The sequence below is a fragment of the Uloborus diversus genome, chromosome 5 (assembly GCF_026930045.1).
Source record: "Uloborus diversus isolate 005 chromosome 5, Udiv.v.3.1, whole genome shotgun sequence".
Taxonomy (NCBI): domain Eukaryota; kingdom Metazoa; phylum Arthropoda; class Arachnida; order Araneae; family Uloboridae; genus Uloborus; species Uloborus diversus.
Window position 1 is genome coordinate 150,990,697 of NC_072735.1, and position 22,788 is coordinate 151,013,484.

The 22,788-nt window shown below is 32.5% G+C and overlaps 1 protein-coding gene across 1 annotated transcript in view; it reads right to left on the reverse strand.

Annotated features, from left to right (window-relative positions):
• The window catches only part of LOC129223193 (uncharacterized), a 53,396-nt gene that overhangs the window by 14,213 nt on the left and 16,395 nt on the right, over positions 1 to 22,788 (reverse strand). Inside the window, exons 6-7 of the mRNA XM_054857760.1 lie at positions 11,151 to 11,375; positions 860 to 938 (exon numbers count right to left, since the gene is read on the reverse strand). Coding sequence (XP_054713735.1) covers positions 860 to 938; positions 11,151 to 11,375 — 304 coding nt within the window. The remainder of the gene's footprint in view (positions 1 to 859; positions 939 to 11,150; positions 11,376 to 22,788) is intronic.

Below are 22,788 nucleotides of genomic sequence, written 5' to 3' on the forward strand. Positions count from 1 at the left end.
TGTAAATAGCAAACGTGATAGCATTTATTCAACTAGCAACCGATCGAGTATTTTATTTAACAAGCGATTGCGAGAGAACTTAAGAGTTAAAAGATTATTTTAACAAGAAAGCATTTGTAAAATAGCAATATCCCGTCAACTTCATCGACAATGAACAGATGATAACAAGTTTATGACCAATGAAATTAACGTTTTGTTTGAGTTGCATTTAACATTTTATTTAAATTGCATTTAAAAAGGGATTTCTTCAATTTATTTTTTAAAAATATTGTTGAATTAACTGTTTAGGAGAAAGTCAGGTAGCTGGGACTGTACGTGGTTTAGTTTTCTCCCTCGTGAATTAAATAATGACAAATTCTAGTTCATATTATCCTGTGAAGTTAATATACTAACTAACACAGAAACACATGTCTGCAACCATTTGCAAATTTCTTGCATTATCAACTCAATATTTTGAACTCGAAGGTGTAGCTTTTATTTACATACATATATTAAGATTATACAAGTACTGAAAAGGGCCAATAAGTTAAACAGAGAATTGAAATTTTTTTTATCAATGCCCTACACAAGCAAACAGCACATCGAATCAATTTACCACGTCGTATATGCAGAAAAAAAAATTCTTAGGACAAACTCACTCTGCTAATTACTTTTTCAAAAACCAATTGGCTTGAAAAAATTCTCGCAATAGGTGACAAACTTTAGCCATAAAATGTCCTCTTATTTGCATTAGTTATGGTGTTGAATGCAGAAAACTTTTATTCGCTTTTGAAAATAAGTGAAAATGTATAATTGAATCACTTTATATGATTTAGTGACAGCATAAAAATAGTTTTAAATTGAAAAAAAAAATACTTACCCTCACAAAGGATATTGCTTGGAATTAGCACTCCGATATAAAAAAGTAGCGAGAGAGGCATTAGAAAAATCTGAAAACGCTGAGAGCAAACATCAAACGCATAAACAAATGTAAATGCAAACTACACTCCTGTTTGTGAAAATTGCAACACGCGAGTGAGCTGAAAATTGCAGGAAATGTATAGGGCATGATATGCAAATGATTAGAATTGCAGACCAGTAGTGCATGCGTATGCTGAGCAGCGTCCTCTTCTTCTTCTTCTTTTGGTGCTTAATTGCACAGTTTTTTTTTTTTTTTTTTGATGAGGACTACAATCTGAGTGTTTTGCCTCCCTTACGCATGATATATATTTTTTATTAGACATATAAACAACACATGAAAGAATTTACATCACAAAGAAGGGAAAGTACAACCGGAGCGATTGTGGGAGTCGAACCCACCGCCTCAAGTGTGCCAATATCAAGCGGTCACTCAGACCGCTCGGCCACTGAGGCCCCTAGCAGCGTCCTCTCAACAGCGGATAACCGAATATAAATAGACGGTTGTAGCGAGGCGTGTATGATTATCGGTGGTTATTTGCTAGAGTAAACGTTAATTGAATCTTTACTATGCCTCCTCGACGAAAGAAAGCGAAATTTGAGCAAATTTCGGAGTTTGAACGGGGCAGAATCGTCGGTCTCCGTGAAGCTGGATTGTCTTATCGTGCAGTAGCCGCTCATGTGCAGCGTAACAGCAGCACGTTTGCGTGTTTGGAAGCAATAGACGGAGAAGAGTCAGACAGCTCGGAAATCCGGACGGAACCCCAAAATGTGACGTCAGCTCGCGATGAAAGACACCTGGTACGTATGGCGCTGACGGACCGCACAGCTTCTTCTAGACAATTGGCAGCACAGTCGTCAATAGCTACAGGTGTTTCATTGTGTGCTTCATCAATTCGGAGACGTCTGCTGCAGCGTGGGCTGAGCGCAAGGATTCCTTTATACAGGATTCCTCTCACTCAAAACCATTCCCGCCTGCGGCTACAATGGGCCAATGTGTATAGAAGCTGGCGTGCTGTTTGGCAGTAAGTCGTCTTTTCTGACGAATACCGCTTCAATTTGTGGCACCATGATGGCCGAATTCATATCAGGCGCTATGCCGGTGAGCGGCACATTCTGGAGCGCATTATCGAACGCCACAGTGGACGAACACCCGGAGTTATGGTCTGGGGTGCCATAGCATATCATGGACAATCACAATTGCTACGAATTGTGGGCAATTTGAACAGTACCCGATACATAAACGAAGTTTTACAGCCCCAAGCTATTCCTTTCCTGCAAGGATTGCCAGGGGCTGTTTTCCAGCAGGATAATGCCCGTCCACATGTCCTCAGGACTGTCAAATCCTACCTTAATTCGCAGCAGGTACGGCTTCTTCCATGGCCTGAATATTCCCCGGATATGTCATCGATTTAACTTGTGGGTGGGATTTCGTTGGGCGGCGTCTCGCTTATCGTGATCCTCATCTTGTTGCTTCGACAGACGAACTTTGGTTGCGCATACAAACAATATGGAATACTCTTCCGCAGGCAGATATTCAAACTTCGTTTCACTCCATGCCGAGTCGTGTAGCAGCTCTTATTGCGGCACGTGGTGGACACACAAAATACTGATTTCTATCTCTTTTTAATGGTTTGTTTGGTTTGAAAATGTAATCATTTATTTGTACCATTACCACTCAAATGTGTATTAAATTTCATTCAACTATGCTGCTTCCTTCATGGTATTGCAGTTTTCACAAACAGGAGTGTATACAAAATTATAAACGCACAAATTATTAAAAAAAAAAAAAAAAAAAAAACTGCAAACAAGTGTGTGAGAGGAATACAAGAGACCTGAATGAAATTTCAGTGAAAAGTTTTTTTTAATTTTTTTAAAACTTGCATCCTCAAAACATGCATCTGAAATGTTTTAAAAATGTATGTATGATTATAAAAGCGGTTCTTAACCTTTCTCCTTCTCTGATGCGATGTCTGTAAAGATAGGGAGCGAGTATAACGAAAATAATAATAATAATAATAATAATAAAGTTGTAAAAAATAATTCAAAGAAAAGAAGACAAAAAAAAAAAAATTCTGGTGTCACAAAATGTAAATTCAAATAACACATTTGTTGGATCTTGATTTCTGGGAATCTTTCCACATCCTGAGGAACCGTTCTAATTTAGTCAATGATCTTACTGCAATTCCCTATTTTTCTTCTGTGTGGACTCCTTTGTTAAAATTGGTTTAGTTTTTATATTATTTTTTATGTAAACGTCGTACATTTCTTACTTTTATTTTTTTTCATTTTTTGCTTTCTTATTTCGTTTTGTGATCAACGAATTCCAATATGTTTATCCTTCACTTTGTTCTTAAATGCATTTCTCCATTTGATACATTGCTTTCACACATAGTTTTTCCCGCTGGCAAATTTATTGCTAATTTATTCAGAGTGGTTTCATTTTTGGACTTTTTGCATTGTTTATGGGTTTTTCTGGAAAATTTATTACTTAACGGTTTTTTTCCTGATGGAATTATATAATAAATTTTGCCTCCAGGTGTCATTTTATCTTTTTTGTTTTTGTTTAATTTCTAGTTTTTGATATTTATACTATCTCCTGTTCCACCGTGTTGCTTTTCTCGGATGACTTTTCATCCAGAAGCTCACATTTCTTTGCATTGAAAAAGGTGTTCCTTGTAACACCGAAACACGTGTCTGCAATATTTTGCAAATATTTGTGCTTTCTGACGTTGGATTATTGATTTTTTGAATTTTCAGCACAAAGGTATTTATTCGTAACTGATATAATATACTTATGAAGAAAAAGAGTATCGCGTCTTTCTTTCTTTTTTTTTTTTTTTTTGTTGGAATAATTATTTAATAAATTCCTGTCGATGTCACATATTCCGCTTATCGATATGATTGCGAACGTTCATAAAATGACTTAACTATTTACATGAAAACGGAAAAGTTAAGCAAAAATAAATACCCAATATGATCGTTTCCGAAATTTTAAAAGTATTTTTTTTTTCTGAAAGCGCATGCTTTAAAAACAAAGGATTTGCCCACTTTTAAAATAATTTGACAAAGTTTAGTATTTTTTAACAATTATTTTAATCGGTGCGCAGATTCAATTTCATTTTTACGCATCTGCACATGACATCACAAGTAATGAAATGCTATTCACTGATGCCATTGGCTCAATGCGCAATATTTAATTCGCTTCTTTACTCATATGTAGTGGCAACGATGTGGTTGATAGCAAGCGTAGAGCGCAATATTTAATTCGCTTCTTAATTACCATAACCTGAAAGTGCGGTAGGCAGCAAGCGTAAACATTCAGCGCGCCAGTGAAAAATGTGCCAAAGTACATCACTTGTGACGTCATAAAGACCACGCCCTATTTCAAAAAGCAGACATTTATAAACAATAATTAAAAGCTAAATGTTGGGAAAATGAAAGTATTTTCTGGGTCCATTTTTTTTTTTTCTTTTGCTCATTCTATCAATTTCAGTTTTTGGAGCAGTTTTCTTTAACTAACGTTTCAGGTTCCTCTCATCTTTATTCAGAAATAAGAGAAATGTTTTTGGTTTTCTGCCGCCGCACCGTCCTGAATATTTTGAAAATTTTCATTTTTTAAATATTGAGTTAGTATTTTACTAACGCTTGATTGCGAACAATGAACATAGTTCGCAATATATCATTAATTTTTATCGTGCCGATACAAATCCACTTTAGTTAGTTTTTTAATAGATACAGGAAGTTTAATATAGATACAGGAATATCATTCACATGACCCATTTCAAGACAAAATAGCAAACAATCTGCAAAAATAAAACTGATTTTAAGTAAAATCGTCTGCATTTAATCAATGATGCCACCAGTTATAAAGTGGTGATGATTAAACGAGTATTAATGTGAAATATTCTAATATTTTGAACAACTTGAATAAAAATTCTAATATTTTGACCTTTCAAGATATTTTTTAAATATTCTTCAAATATGAGATTAATTTCAAGATAAAAAAAAAAAGTATGTTCATTCGACAGTAAGTCCTTAATAAAAGTTTCATTTGTATATTTGCATCAAAAGACATTACAATACCAAACTATTTTTTCAATTTGCACAAAAAATGCCACTATGCTAATATTTTGAATATTAAGTTAAAGTGTTAATTGAAAAATGTTTATAAATGTTTCTCGATCTGTTTGTCAAAGTGTTCTTGAGTAAGACCTTTTTATTAGACGGAATATCTAAGAATTATTTTATTTAGTTTCGACGCCCCGCGACTTTTGGATTCGTTGAAGAAAATTAGAACTTCTAGTAAGAGAATTTTTTAATTTAAAAATTACTGTGACGCAAAACATAATGAAAGCAGTGGGAATCTATCATTTATTCATGTTGCAATTTTATGACGAGGGTGAGAAAGTTAAAATTATGATTATAAAATGTGGCGAATGCTAAAAATTGGAGAACCGCTGGTTTATAACATTGTTTAGTTTACTCTTGCATTACAGTACAAATGTATGGATTTATTTCTTAACCTATAGCTTATCTAAGCATGTCTAACTTATGCAGGGCCGACGAGAGACCATGTCAGTCGAATCGGAAATCAGGGGACCGGCTCTTGAGCAGGTCCGGCTCCGAGACGGAGAGGGGGAGGGGGGCTTGGAAAACAAATTGATAAGGTCCCCGCCTTGGCTCTCGGTGGCCCTGAACTTATGAAGAGAAATACGAATAAAACTCTACAAAGAATCGTCGGATGAGAATGATACTTATGTATCTGTTTTAAACGAAATTGAATTACACATGTATTTGAAATACTTTTTGAGTATAAAATCAAATAACAAAACTTTGGCACCATTTACTTCAAAGAACAACACTGCTAAGCAATTGCTTCAACAAACAATACCTAGTGCTGCTAATCTCTTTTTACTCGATTGCCGCACATCATATTAAGATGACATTCGGAGGCTAGCCAAAATATAAATATAACTTGAAAAGATTTAATTTTTTTGCAAATAACATGGGGAAGCATGGAAAAAAAGAAGACGTTTTGGAGGAGCGGGTACAGTGAGACAGGGCGGAGAAGAGTAGGACAACTGCAATCTGTTTTCTGTTTGAATATTTCCAGGTAGGAAAATTTTTCGAAAAGTCATGTCGACATATTGTATTATAGAAAAGGGTTGCTTTTAAGTACCATATAGTTAAGAAAAATAACTATACCACCATAGTTTGAACCCATTGATGTCTCCATTGTTTGTTGTGCTATATTTCTGAAATGTTAGATAAAGTTTTTAGACCGGAGTTATTAAATGAGTTAATTACTGTTCGTTTTAGAAGTAGAATAATGTTGTTGACTTCTTTTGTCTGAGAATGGAAACTATTAAGCTAATATTTTGCAACGAGGGAACAGTGAAACACCATTAATTCGTTGTTCACTGTTCCCATGGCACGTTTATATTAAAAGTGGAGAAATTATACATTGGATAAATTTCATCACAACTAGCTGTTGCTGCAAACTATGATAAAATAAGTTTGAAAACGCTAGACCAACAAAATAAGAAAGCTTGAATGGAATTATGATTTGTATATACACAAATTATAATTCCATTAGCTATATAATATCACATAAATATTTGCATTTCGTATTTATTCTATTTTAAATATTTTTTAACTGTTTCATTGCATACATGCATGCAACTGTTTCATTTGCGATATTGCGACTAATCGTAGATTTTTCAATTTGTAACATTGAATGGACAGCGGGCTTTATGAGGCAACTTCATGACTCGCGGACCGCATGTGACCCACTGACTGTAGGTTGGGCACCTCTGCCATAACCCATTCAATCAAATGCCAGTATGACTCGTGCTGTTTTATATCCTACTACTGAAACTGCAGCAAAATAATGCACAGGAACCAGGGGTGCCCCCCTCCCAAAGTCTGCAGAAACAACGAATGTTACATCAAAGCAGAAAAAAATTCATGTCAGTACTTCTGATTTTATTTGCCAATCACTGGGGGCAGTAATAAGTTATTTTCATAAATACAACCCAAAGTTGTGTGTCTTAAAGTAAATGCAGCAATTTAGTTATTAAGTAAGTTTAAGAAAACGAAGATACGATATCTGTGTTTTTCGAAGAGATGGCAAAGCCGAATTTCAGTAAGCATTTTTTAAGGTTATGAGAAAAGTGAAACATTAAAGTTTTATAAATTTCTATGTTTTGAGATTAATCAGAGGAAACAAAACTAATCAATAAAAATAGTTCAAAATTTTACAGTTAAGCGCAAAAGATTCATGTTTTTGGTCATTGTGTTTAAGTTTTGTACTTAAAATTTGTTTTGGAAAACCTTTTTTCGCTAAAATTATTTTGAGTGAAATTCAACAATTTTAAACGTTCTACATGGCACTATAGAAACATATAAACTATTTCTAAATAACTAGGAAGAATGGTATCTGTGAAAGATAACCGCTCATAACTACTTCATTTTAATAATAGTCATTAATATTTACATGGAAAATCGATGTGTAAGGGTCATTCTCATGATGAAAATGGTCATTTTGAGCTTATAAATTTCAGAAAAATTGAAGTGGATAAAAATAGTTGAAACACTTTACATACAAAGATAGAAGCATGACTTAGTAAAAAACATATAGAGTCAGTAAAGTATACTTAAAAAATTAATTTGTTTCAAAAATTTAAAAAGTAAGTTTTCACCCAATAAAAAGGTTCAATAGTTTGTGCTTGAAAAAATAAAAAAATCAGGAAAAAGTAATAAGAAAAACCTAGACTAGGATAAGGAAAACATAAAAGAAATATAATTAAGGTGAAAGAAAATCATTGACACACAAGTAATAAGAATCATTTTCCTTCATTTTATGCAAAAGTGAGGGAATTACAAATTTGTCAAAATTTGATTCTAGTACATAGCTATTATTGGTTTGGCAGTTCACCCGTGCTGACAAATGTAAAATAAGAAACTTTTTCCTGAATTTTGTTTCATTTTATTGTAACTCTGAGGTGTTAATTTACTCCTGTGGAGGAATCAGGCAAAACATTGGGAAAAACTTTCAACCACTCGCATGAAATAATGATCTTAAAGAGAAATTATGTTTAAAATTTCATTTTTTGTAAGAGATCATATTCATTATAAGGACATGAAAAATACAAATGCGTGAATTTATTGTTTGCTCTGATTCGAAATAGTTTTTGCTTATTTATAGCCTAACATTGGGGATAAGTGAGGAAATGACATTTTGGTTCTTAACACGTAGGAGCATGTGGGGCAAAGTGAAATAGCGGGGCAAAATGAAATGACGAAATATTTACTTTGTTTTTAGCTCTACATAGCTGGTAATAGGGTAAGTGCTCCAGTAGTCGGCTACAAGGACATAAAACTGCTTATAAATAGAATATGTATGACTCAAAATCGGATATGAGGCATTCCCACATTCATTCACCTATTCCCAATTGTCATCCGATAACAGTAAATTCGTGGTTACTTTTTATTAAGTAGTAATGAGTCATTTTATTTTAAATGGTGTGCCCATCATCGTACTTTACGATTTTGCTTATTTTGTTTTTAAGAAGACACATCATCTTTAAATGTGAAGTACCCTTCTTTTTTTCGTTCTACTGTAAATTTGCTTTTACTCTTGTCTTAATGAATTGTGTAACATGACGTTTCAGTTAAAAAATAAACTCCTTCTTCTACTCAATTATTTTTAGAGGAGTGGCCGACCACTGAGGACAGAATTCTTATGCATTTCCAATAGTCGGCCATGGTAGATTGATCACTGCTTCTATACTGCTTGGTTGATGTACCCAGTAGTCGACTACGTACTTAATATGGATTTTTTAAAATTCATCAAATCGTAATTAAAATAAAGTATTGACACAGCGACAATTTAGCTGTTTTGAGTAAAAATTTCTTTTCTAACCTTATTTCTTCCGAAGAAAATGTTTAAAGTTTGTGCCATAACCTTTTTTGACAAAAAGAATCGTTTCGTCATTTTACTGCTTCTTATGTTGATTTTAGTTTAGAATTCTCAAGAAAAAAAAATGAAAATAGGTTGTAAATTCAGTCTATCGTTGCGTTTAGAATATAAGTTCCAATACACAATTTGATCATTTTGAAAAAGGTAAGTTATCTTAACTATTTCACTTTGACCTACATTCCCCACGTCAAACATGTAAAAAAATTAAAAGCCTTGAAATATATTTACATAAACGTATTAAACTTTAATTCCTAAAAGTAGTTTCGCCCCATAAAATATATATAAGTCATAAAAAAAAATGGGGAACTATCATGAAGATATGAAAATTATTGCTAGTTGAAAGTGACCCATAAGCAATTCAAAAATGCAATGTATTTTTTCATCGCTTAAACTATTTAATTTTTACTCGAATTCGAAAATTTTATCTGGTATTTCAATAACATTTTTGTGGACTGATTAGACTTAGGAAACAAAATTAATGTTTAGAATCTGTCTGGAACGTCAAAAAAGTTTTCAAATTTCAAAGTAAAGCAAATTGAAGTTTGGTCTGCTTTTTTAGTACTTTATTTCAAAAGCGGGAATGCTCTGCAGAATTCATGAATGAAGTTTGATGATTGATTTCAGGAATAAATGGCTTTCCAGAAGCAAAACCAACATGACGTGTAATTTAGTAAAACGAGATTGATCGCAAAATGGATTGGAAAAAAGTTTGCATTGCGAAAATTCAGCAACACTAATCACTAAAAACATTATCAAGAATTCATTGAAAAGCTTCTGAATGTGACGTAGTAATCTTCATTACATTTTATGTTTTATTGATTCAATGGTTTTAGGACTGAAATTAAATTATTTTTACTACGGAAGTTGATGTTTTTACCATTTTATTAAGGGTACATTGCAAAAACCCCGAGTGTCACAAAATAATTTTTTTGACATTTATGCTATATCGATCCAACGATTTTAGGACTGAAGTTAAATTATTTTTACTACTGAAGTTTTTAAATTTTTATCAAGATAGCATTTCAAACATTTTGAAGTCTTTTGAATAATCTTCATGACGTTCTGTGTTGTTATTGATCCAATGATTTTAGGAGTGAAATTAAATTACTTTTATTACTAAAATTCCAGTATTTAACATTTTATCAAAATTGCTTTGCAAAAAATTTTGAATATCTCAAAATAATCTTCAAGAAATCTTATGTTATTATTAATTCAATGAACTTAGGATTGAAATTAATTAATTTTGTTTCGTGAAACATCGAGTTTTAAACATTTTATATGAAACTAGCAATTTTCTTAAATTAACTACATCATCACGAATTAGAGAGAAGCAATATATATGAAATGTGCAATTGTTAAAACATAAAAATTTGAAAGTTACTGTTGCATCACAAATTTGAGAAGAGCAATGCAAAAAATTTGAAAGTTACAGCTGCATTATCATAAATTTGATGGAAGCAATATGTATAACAAATAAAATTAGTAACGCATAAAAACAAAAAACATAGGTACTGCTGCCATCATCACAATATTTAGAAGAGCTATATTTATAGTGCGTGCAATTAGGAAAACATAAAAATATAAAAGTTATTGCTGCATCATCCAAAATTTGAGAGGAACAATGTACTTTTCATGTGAAATTAGCAGAAAAAAATGTATAAAATAATATATATATATATATATATATATATTGCTGCACAGGCCTGTCATTTAGGGGTCAGGTAGGTCAACTGCCCGTCTGGCTTTGAGAAGTAAATGTTTTTTACGGATGATTGGCTTGGTTTCTGCAGTTTTTTGGTAAAATTTGCATTGAGTGTACATCAATTGCATAAAAACTCAAAATAAATAGCCTGCTGCTACACCAATATAAATTGAAGAGGAGCCATGTATGATATATAAATTTGTCGGAGCATTGTTTTTTATAGAAAATATTTTATTTCTATTATACCGACGACGCACAGGCAAAAGTCACTGCTTCATAAGTGGATGTGAGTCCAAATCTCCAGTTTTGAGAAATTGTAGATTTGAGTTTTTACAACGATAAAAAAATCGTTATAAAAACTAGTATAAATCATTTTGCAAACACTTTATTTAAAATAACTAGTCATAAATTTTAACTTCGTGACTTTTGCCTGACCGCTGACGATATTGTTTCTCACGAAATTTGTCAAATTTATTAAATATATTTAAATATTCATTTATTTTTGAACGTTTAATTATATGAAGATATTAAAATAAAAAGAATACTCAAGAGAAATGTCTCCTACACCTTCTTCATCCTGAAGAACACAGCCCCGTTTCTAACTCTCCGAATGAAGTTGACGTATAATTCCTCGGACTTCTTATATAAGCACGATTTAGGGATTTCCCATTTATAAACATCCGAATATAAAGCGCAGATATTGTTTATCGTTCCATTTTTTTCGCTCCTACGGATGTTATCCTTTAATTGACTGTTTCCGTAAAATTTCGACACATTTATCAATATCCAATACTGTTATCGACAATACACATTCAAAGAATAGCATTACAGTAAGAAAAAAAAAATCCCTGTTGTATGACTAAGATTATGAAGTAATTAATAAAGCGTGATGTAAAAAAGTAACGCATTATTGGTTTCGTAATTAAAAATACAAATGGGCAGTTCTCGAAAAAATGTCCCGTGCGTAACGCTAAGTTTTTTATTTTTTCCAGTTAACCAAAGCCTTCAAAAAATAATGCTGTTGGAGAATAATACATGCTTTAATATACTATCAAAGCATAACAGTTAATCCTATATTTAATTAATAGTTACTTGAATAAAATAGAAAACTTAGCGTTACGCACGGGACATTTTTTCGAGAATCACCCAATTATGTGCGTTAAAATGCCAAGATTTGTCCTTAAAGTTGATAAATAGTTTATTGATTAGTTATTTATCGTCAGTGGTCAGCAAAGAGCAGCTAAGCTCACGATTTATATTAATGGAGCAAACTACTGAAATCGTTATGGATATCTATCTTTTATTTTCTTTGTTTTATTATGTTGTCCAGTCACAGTATAGTCAGTAGGGGGAACTTTGAGTCACGCTGGTTAACTTTGCGTCTATTAAGGTTTTTAATATATTTGATATAATGATAATTACAATAAAAACTACGACGTTCAGTACTGCATTCTCCCAGCAAGATTATAAAATAAACTTCGTATTCCACATTTTATATTGAAAAACAAAAAGTTCGCAAGATTGTACATAACTGATTGCATCATTTAATCAATCTGAAGTTATTGTTTGGGAGCTATTATTGAAGTTATTGAAAGTGCTTTTTTTACATTGTAATATTCTGTGCAATATTATGAATGATATAAACAGTGTGATGTTGTGAAGTACAGAAGGGGAGGTTTTACATATTTAGAAATTTATTTTTATTTTATTTTTATTTTTCTGATTTAAAGTTGAACTATTTTTGTTAAAATAATTTATTTTTCTTTCCATTTCTGACATGACTTAAAATTACCCTAAATGCGAGGATAGCTTTGAACCTGGCTAACAATTAATTTTAAATAGCTTTGGTAATTATTATTAATTAAATTTGAATAATTTATTTTTTTTTTTTTTTTTTTGACTTATCTCGGGCATGTTTAGCAATGCTAAACAACCCCCATGAATCCAAATATCTGCAAAAAATCCAAGAATAGCAATGGGTCATTAAGGACCTCGTCCTTCGTAAAACCCAAACAAGATAGAATGTGCTCAGGTGAAACCTCTCCAGCAGAGCACCAGTGACACTCCGGAAAAGTCTTGATATTCCCAGAGAATCTAAGAGCTGAATAATTTATTCAATACTTAAGGAGTCTTTCTTTCGTTTTATACCAACGATACAACAAAACTGAGAAAAATAACAGATTTTTTTAAAAAATACTTTTTATAATGCACTCAAAAGGACAAAATAACTTTTCTGGGTCAGAAAGGACAATTTAAAAATTCCTGTAGTTTTCGAAAATTCCAAGGAAATATCACCACAAACGAAGAAAAGTGCGGCTCAAGGTTTGGTTTGAAATGACTAGAACCGCACTTTTCTTCATTTGTGGTGACATTTCCTTGGAATTTTTGAAAACTACAGGAATTTTTAAATTGTCCTTTCTGACCCAGAAAAATCATTTTGTCCTTTTGAGTGCCTTATGAAAAGTTCTTAGTTTTTTTTTTTGTTTTTTTAATTCAGTTATTTTATTCTTTTTAGTGTAAATGTATTTCAGAAATAGAATAATTTTACCATCACAAAACTTCACCTTATTTTTTCATATAAATTCCCGGTACTAAAAGGGAGAAAACCTATAGACGTGTCATAAACTTTAAGCAGTTGGCATTAAAATTTAATCCTTGTTCCTCTCAAGGATTTATGCTTGCTAATTTCATGCTTGCTTCAGAGAAGCCTTGATTCAAAATTTTCATTATGATTGCTTTTAACCTTACTGTTGCAAGGCCACAAAATTTGTAACAATGGTTATTTAAATGGTTTCTATTTAAACATTTAATAGGGAAATTACATGAAATTTGCTGTTTTCCATCCTAATTGAAATAATAATTTTATTTTACAATTTTAGTTTTTCAGCTCTAAGTTGTACCTAAAGATTAAGCAATTCATTTAGTGAAATTCCGAAGTCTTAAAGTGGCTCAAGGTTACCCTGAATTACTGTATTACAATTGCATTAGGAAAAAAAATCCTAAAAGTTTTTTTTTTTTTTTTTTTTTTTTTTTTTTTTTTTTTTTTTAAAGATTTAGTAAAATAAGTTTTGGTAACTGTCCTAATGATTCAAAAAATTAAATTTATCATATGATTTAGCAAAGCGTAAATTTGTCGTGGGAGCTAAGTCATTGTCATCTCCTAAAAAATGCTCATCTCAAAAACATTAACCTTTAGATATGAGCATTCCATCAATAATTAATATTTTTTTCTGGGGCTTAAGAATTTACGCGCTGGGTAGTATGATCAATAAATCAGTAAATGGACACTTAAACACGACTTCAATATATGAAATTTATAATATCAGTAAAAAATGTTGCATTTAGTGCAATATATTAAAAATATTTTAATTGACATGCGTAAAAAAATAATAATAATTAGGATTTCGACATCTGGAATTCAAATTATGTTTTTCGCAATCACGATTGTGTGTGTGTGTATGTAGGCGTGTGTGTTTGTGCCTGTGTGCAGGCATGAGTGTGTGGGTATGTATGTGTGTGTAGGGTTGTGTGTATGCGTGTGTGTGTAGTGTAGGATATGGACGGTTTTCGCTAGAGGAGCAGCATAGAGAGGCCGGTCGACGGTGGTGCTGCAAAGGGAGGCGGGAGGGAGGAAATAAAATCATAGGAATTCAAAACAGTAAAATGAGAACAATAAGCAATGTGATTGTTCAAAAAAAAAAAAAAAACTTTTCGAATTTTTAAAATTAATTTGAACTCTGAAATTTTGAATTCAAATTATGTTTTTCGCAATCACGAGCTGCGACAGGACCCTACTCATTGGTTACTACCCCACTCGCTTGTTTCTAGAAACGGTTCCTGTCCCTCCTTTTGGGCGGTTACGTGTGTATAATTGTGTATGTGTAAGCTTGTGTGTGTCCGTAGACCTGTGTGTATGTACGTTGGCAAGTGTGTATGTGTGTAAAGTTGCGTGTGTGTATATGTGTGAGTATGTACGAGCGTGCGTGTGTGTGTATATGTGTGAGTGTGTATGAGCGTGCGTGTGTGTATGTGTGTGAGTATGAGCGTGCGTGTGTCTAGAACATGGACACCACCGGCCAGGAGCAGCGGCTACCGGGGGGCAGTGCTCAGGACCAGAGGAGACGCGCCTGCAGAGGGCGGTGGGGTTGAAAAAGGAACCGGACATCAAGGACGGTCAAATGAAAGCAATTAGCAATCGTGATTGCTCAAAAAAACCGTTTTACTAGTGGGCTAAATTCTTTAGTCGTTTCCTTTTTCGAATTCAGCTTTTTGCATTCATTTTTTGACGGATCAGTAAAAATGTATGGGAAAATTTTGCGAACTATTGAGTTTTCGCTTAAAAATAAATAAATAAGGAAAGCTTTTTTACATTTTAAAGAACTGACGAGATGAGTTAATTCTGAGATTTTGCCTACAATAAAATTGAAATGTTAAAAAAAAAATTGTATTTATTGTGCATAAATAAAGGAACCCGAGAAGTATAAATCCCAGAAAATTATGAAATGTAATCACAAAAGAAACGAAAAAATTTCGTATAATATCACTCACCGGCTTCAATAGGAGCAGATATCAAAAATTTGAAAAAAAAAAAAAAAAAAAAAACGCAATAAACTAATTTCACGATTCTTCTTACCACAAAAATCGCACTAAGTTTTGTTTACATAGGTGATGCGTGATGGTCTTTAAACGATAAATGCCATAGCGACACATCAATAAAATTATATGTTTTAGGTTAAATGTATCAAATTAAACTATAAAAATCAACCAGAGTAAGTATAAGGTTATAAATGTTTTGCTCGTATCGTAGAATTTGAGACTAATGATTGATACATGTTAGTTTCCTTGGACTATTTATTTCATTTTTAGAAAATTTATTTTTACTTATTTATTTGTTTCTTCATTATTTGTATTTTATTAGGTATTGTTATTATTATTTTTTTATTATTATTTTTTTTTTGACAAAGATGAATTATTTCAACAGCAGAAAGATTGGATATTATTTTTCACTTTGATTTTGTGTTTACATTTCATGATATACTGCAATTTTTCTACATTAAATAACAATTGTTTATCAAAGTTGTTTGTTTGTATCAAAGAACTAAATACAAATTAATTTGAGGCAATCTAGGATCGAAGAGAGGTTGACGTGCAAAATCAGTCACCTTAGCAGTATCAATGACATGACTGGCCCAACATTTCTTTGATAAGTTTTTGAATATTGGGTTGTAACGAGGCCAATTGTGTTTTGTGTGTGTGTGTGTATCTGTTACCAAGCTTCAGATTACTTTTAACACCTTGCTAGATATTACGACTACTTCATATATATCAATGCAGAAAACCAAATATTCACAATGTGTAGATGAAAACTGCACTAAAAACCTCAAATAATAATAATAATAATAATAATAAATAAATTAATAAATAAATAAATAAATAAATAAATAAATAAATAAATAAATAAATAAATAAATAAAATAAAAAGGCGATAATGTCGTTAATATTTACATGTGACTAAAAAATTGAGCAAACTTGAGTTAGTTTTAGTTTTTATGTGCTGTAAAAGCACTTATTTTCTCGAAAATGAAGACATCGTTTATTTTGTTACTTGATAATTTAGCGAATTTCATACGAACCAAACTGAAAGTTGAGAATTTAGCGGTGAAATTATATTTCACAAGGCTTAAATTTTTGCGATTACGATAGGCAGACGAAATAAATCCGTGATAATTAAAGCCTTTCAAAAATCCTCATACTATGTATTATATATAATAGTGAATTCACTGATCAAGTAACGCTCTGACGAAACTCGCTCAAAAGCATAATGATAATATTTTTTGGTAACATTTGACGTGCAGGGAAATGCTTTATTTTGACAAGGCTGGATTGGATCCGATAATTTAACTGTTTTACTGGTAAGACTCATTTTAGGGGAATAAAGAAACGAAAAAGTGGTCAATAATTAACGCTATCTACTGAAGTTGAGGGTTAGTCCACTGGTTTTAGGGCAAAAATTTCAACTATCACAATATCACCAAGCAGGCAATTGCTTCGTTCGAATGTAGAAGCAATTATCACCCGTCCTACATTGACGGGCGATTTTCTAGTAAGTGCTTTTGCAGTATATATTTTCCAAACCTTCGCGTCTCCTTTAAAATTCTTCTAGGCCCAGCACGTTGAGAACCTCAGGCCTAGGCAATGTCACAATTACATTCGAACGAAGCAATTATCACCCGTCCTACATTGACGGGCGATTTTCTAGTAAGTGCTTTTGCAGTATATATTTTCCAAACCTTCGCGTCTCCTTTAAATTCTTCTAGGCCCAGCACGTTGAGAACCTCAGGCCTAGGCAATGTCACAATTACATTCGAACGAAGCAATTATCACCCGTCCTACATTGACGGGCGATTTTCTAGTAAGTGCTTTTGCAGTATATATTTTCCAAACCTTCGCGTCTCCTTTAAAATTCTTCTAGGCCCAGCACGTTGAGAACCTCAGGCCTAGGCAATGTCACAATTACATTCGAACGAAGCAATTAACACCCGTCCTACATTGACGGGCGATTTTCTAGTAAGTGCTTTTGCAGTATATATTTTCCAAACCTTCGCGTCTCCTTTAAATTCTTCTAGGCCCAGCACGTTGAGAACCTCAGGCCTAGGCAATGTCACAATTACATTCGAACGAAGCAATTATCACCCGTCCTACATTGACGGGCGATTTTCTAGTAAGTGCTTTTGCAGTATATATTTTCCAAACCTTCGCGTCTCCTTTAAAATTCTTCTAGGCCCAGCACGTTGAGAACCTCAGGCCTAGGCAATGTCACAATTACATTCGAACGAAGCAATTATCACCCGTCCTACATTGACGGGCGATTTTCTAGTAAGTGCTTTTGCAGTATATATTTTCCAAACCTTCGCGTCTCCTTTAATATTCTTCCAGGCCCCGCACGTTGAGAACTTCAGGCCTAGGCAATGTCACAATTTACACTCAATGTGAGCTCAGCCCTCTCCCTCTCTAATTTAAACAAGCTTACACTTAACAGCACATAAAATTCGGACATTGACATTCAGTTATTAAAAATATTAAGGCGGAGCTAAAAGAAATCACGTGGGAGAAGGGCAGTACTTCGTTTCAAGCATTGGCAGGAATTCGGAAGTTGATAGTTGGGTTTTTACTCTGATAAAGCTGCGACGAATGACATATTTAATGAACTAGATTTTTTTGATTTTCAAAAGTATTTATCTAGCTAGATTCGAAGTTTGTTTCTCCATCGGGGTTTTTCCCATTCGGGGTCCTGTCTGTCATCCTGTGTAGGCTTTTAGCAATAGTTTTCGCTTTGTAATACGTTGAGGATTTATAGGCCACTCAATGAATCCAGCCCATTTGAAACTTTAAAAGATCTAGTAACATATTTTGAATTTTTTGAAGTTTGATTATTGAATCAAATCATAATAGGGTCGTTTCCAAAATTTTAAAAATATTTTTTCCTGAAAAAGCATGCTTAAAAACATAGGATCTGACCATTTTTTAAATAATTCAACTAAGTTTAATATTAAAAAAAAATACTTTAATCGGTGCGCTTTCATTGTTTACGCTTTTGCCGAGGACATCACAACTGATGAAATGCCATTCGCTGATGCCATTCACAGAGTAGTATTTAGTTCGCATCTTTACTCACGAGTGCTGGCAACGATATGGCTGATAGCAAGCGTAGAGCGCAATATTTAATTCGCTTCTTGATTATCATAACGTGGAAACGCGGTAGAAAGATGCGGCAAAGTACATAATTTGTGACGTCGTAAAGACCACGCCACATTTTTAAAATGGGACATTTTAAAAAATTAATTAAAAATCAAGCGTTGGGAAAATAAAGTTTTCTACCGTTCCATGTTATTTTTTTTTTTGCTTATTCTATCAATTTCAGTGGCTAAAAGTAGTACTTTTGACTGATGGAAACAACCCCATTATTTTACAATGAATTTCTGTAGCGTTCTGTTCTGAAGCTCACCTATTTGGCATTGAAAAGGGGCTCCTTGTAACCCCGAAACACGTGTCTGCAGTTCTCTGCAAATTTGTGCGATTTAACGATGTAATGTTTTTTTTATCGGTCAGCCCAAAGGTACTTTTCTACTTCTTACTAAAATGTGGGTAGCAGATGCTGTATATCTTACCATAAATAACACGAAATCAATATTTATACGGCATTATTCTGTACCTCAGAGCCAGACCAACGTACGTCCAAAAATTGCGATTTTCCGTTTATTAGTGCATTGTATGTAGAACTCTATTCCGCATCGAACCACATAAACGTAATTCAATAAAAAAAAAACAATTCCTTATAATAATTTACTAGTGTTTAAAGAGCGCGAGTCCAATCCTTTGTTTGCATCAAGCGACGTTTTCCTCGCTCTCCTGCAAAGTAGCGATTACGTGACTTAAGTTAGTCTGGCTCTGAGGTTCGGTATTAACTAACTTAAAAAGTGAAAACAATTAGAAAAATTATAGGGTATACTATTTCGTTGAATGTTAGCCATTTCTGTTAATGCTTTTTACAGTACAGACTACTAGTAAAAAAATTTTCACTAACTGTTAAATTAATTTTTAATGCTAGTAAAAAATAAAAAATAAAATATTACGCTATTTTTTTATTTTTAAGATTTTAAAGAAAATAAAAAAACCAATTTTTGAGAAATAAGTTCAGTGCTTTACAATATTACTTATACCAAGACGGCCGTAACCAGAAAATAATTTCGGAGAGGGTTTAAAAACTTTCATGCGGAGCTTTGCACTATTTGTGCTAATGTTCAAGTCGTCGGGTTATCTATTATGAAAGTGTTTTAAGCAATTAATATACATATGAAAGACATTTGAGTTATGGAACAATATTTTTTGGAAAGTTTTAAATATGAACGAAAATTTAACTGTGAGACCGAACTTTTCGGGGCAGAGTGAACCCTAAGAACCCCCTTGCCCCTTGTATACGGCCCTGTACCAAGAACATAATATTTAAGAAGAAAAATACAAGACTAAAAATGTCTTTTGGAAACGTTGTAAAATAGAATGTCAGAAAAATTTATACTTACGTTTTCGGAACTTGTACTCTAGAATATAAAATGAATGTTTGGTGATGAAATTCAATCTGTTTTCGTGTTTTGATAAATTATTTGAGAATCTCTATTTTTACAAGAAGAATTTCACTTTCGTCAGAGATATGGCATCTTGATTGTAATATTTTATACTATCTAACACAACTTCGATCGATCTGTAATTTGTGAACAGGTTTAGCAAGCCTAGGGATACAGTTTTTTTCGTTGCAAATGAAAAAAAAACAACGATAATGATTACAGCTTTTGCTCACTTATGTTCATGTAACCTTCAAAATTGATTTCTACTGGTGTAGAGGTGTTTTCAGTCATACGACCTTGAATAGCGACGGGATTTATTTTCTCTTATTCGTAAGACAAAGAAATGGATATCAGAAAACTTTTAACAAGCGATACTTTTAGCTAAACCGTAAAAACGTTTGATGAAACTAATATTGAAATTATATTCACTACCAAAAGTTGAGCAAGGAATGAAACAGCTAATTTCAGGAAACCAATTGAATTGGTAACATAAGAGTTTCAAAAAGAACCCTTTCCTCAAACACTTATTTTAAGAGTAATAGACAAAGGGGCTCCCATGACACCCACTTCATTTTATTCAGGTTACATTTTATCAGATCAGGCTGTCCCCGTCAACACCCCCCCCCCCCCATGAAGTTTTGCTAATTTCCTATAAAAAATAAATATTTTCTCACCTTCGAACAAAATTCATTGCAACGGGCTCCCAAACCCGTAAAAGCGCAGCTAATTGAGACGTTGCAATTTGCTGCAAAGGCAGAGTGAGGGATATTTCTTTTTAATGACCCGTGCTTAACTTTTGGAAGTGGGTATAGTTAAATAGATTCATTTAATTTTTGGAACTGATCACAAATGCATCGCAAAATGATCCAACTAAAAGGGTTCTTCTATACTTGAAAATAATTTCCCTTCTAACGTAAGGGTCATTCCATGCGAAATGAGCAAATCAGCTGTGGCTGACATGTCACAGATTTCAATGAAAATTTTTATTTAGGTAAACCATGCATATCTATGAGGGAATGCAAAGTATGGAAGTTTAAAAACTGTTTGTTGCTTTGTTATTGAAATTAGAAGTTGATGCTTACGCTAAGCCTAAATTTTCAGAGTTCATTGCTGCCAGTCTGTGACTCAATAACTCCATAAGTTATAAACGTACACTTAAGAAATAAATATTTCCGCATTCTATAAACAAATCTCCTATTGGGAAAGAGCAAAGTAAAATTTACTCGGATCTTTTTTTTGAATCTGAGATATTAACAAAGATTGAAAATTTTCCAATTTACTTCAGATTTTAAATCACTTTTCTAGCTCTTTTAATGAAAAAATAACAGTAAAAATGATTCAGATTGAAAAACGATCTATAAGTAACTATCTGCTCTAATTTAGTAACTGTTTATGAATTTCTTGATGACGAAATTGTACTTAAAAAAATCGAAAATTTCCAAAAATTTCATTTTTTCCTGTATTTTAGATGTTTTTTTGAAAATGAGGGAATACTCTAAATTTGCTCAATGTTTTTTACATAATATATCGAAGTGTCTTTTAGATGCTACTAAATTTTAATCATTGGTATCAGCGTATTTTTGTTACTGGAGTAACTTGAACTAAGGTAAAATTTCATTAGTTATTTCTTTTTATGTTGTAAGTTTAGCAAAACTAACCATTTTTTTCGTGTTTCATTTTCTCAAAAGCATGTTTATGAAGTACATGCTGAAATGTAAATTTTTTTAAATTGAAATAAATGTCAATTTTACTTGCTTTTGTATCATTTAGTCGTTTATCAAGTTCTTTGAATTCTCGTTATTTCACATAAGGGTCAATCCATACAGGTTCCACACAGTATAAACTTCTCATTCATGTCCAAATATTTCTAAGTTATCAAATTAAAATAATTATTTTGAAAATTGCAATATGTTTTTTCAGTATAATGGGGCACAATATACGTAATTTAAGAAGGTGCCTTGAAGTTTTTACACTTTTTATTTCTGTTTTAGTGTGTGAATTGACTAGCGAAATTGCTTAATTTCAAAGACCTGTATCTTTTTTACAAACCAAATAAAAAAAAACAATATGTGTAACATGTATAGTACTTGAATGGAATATTCAATTGGCCAGGAAATTTTATTTTTAATTCAATCCCCTTTTGGTTTATAGGGGTCTAAAAATGTCATTTTTGTCATTTTTCCGAATTTTGAGGGGCTATAATCTATAAAGGGTACACAAACACACAGCAACAGTTACATACTCTTTTTAGCATGGTTCCAGTGATTAGTTTTTGCCGTATTTTATTTTGTGTTTCCGCCCCCTACGTGAGTTATCCCCCTTTGAAATGAGTAAAATTTTTACATTTGGTCTTGAACTTTAACCTGTTGCCATTATTTTAATTATTAACGTACAGCTACGTAACTCAGCATGTAAGACTATCAACTTAAGCACTTTAACATCAAAGCGTTAAATTAACTGTCATAAATGTAATTCAAATAGATTTTGGCCAAAATGCAAAGGTCTAAAAGTCCCATTTTTGACTACGAAAATCACTTTTGATGACATCTAAAAAATCAAAGTTGAGAGAAAAAATAAAAGAGGTTTTAAACATCTTTCATATGCAGCTTTTAGGGATATGAATTTCAAAAAAATTAAAAATGGTCGAGCACAACCATCCGTCGAACCTGTATGGATTGACCCATAAAACAGAAAGAAAATGCTATTTTTCTGAATTTTATTTTACGTTTGGAAATCAAAAACCAATTTCGAGTTTCTTCAAGCAAATAGTAGAAACACAGCTCTATATTCTTGAAAAATTTTAAAGTTGTCTGAATTTTTCCTCATTTGAATTTTTGTGTGTACGTGAAGGGGAAAATCATCATTTTACAAAATGTCACTAAGTTTAAAACTGGTTTTGAAGACAAATGAGTTAAAATACAACTTCAAAAGTAAGGTATTTCTTTTATTATACTTAGCACATTATTGGGTATTAATTTCATCAAAGCTAATGCATTCTTTAAAGATTGAGATTAAAAAATAAAATGCTTCATTATGAGAAAATTGAAATATTTTCAGTTTTTGAGACTCGGTTAAAAGTTAAC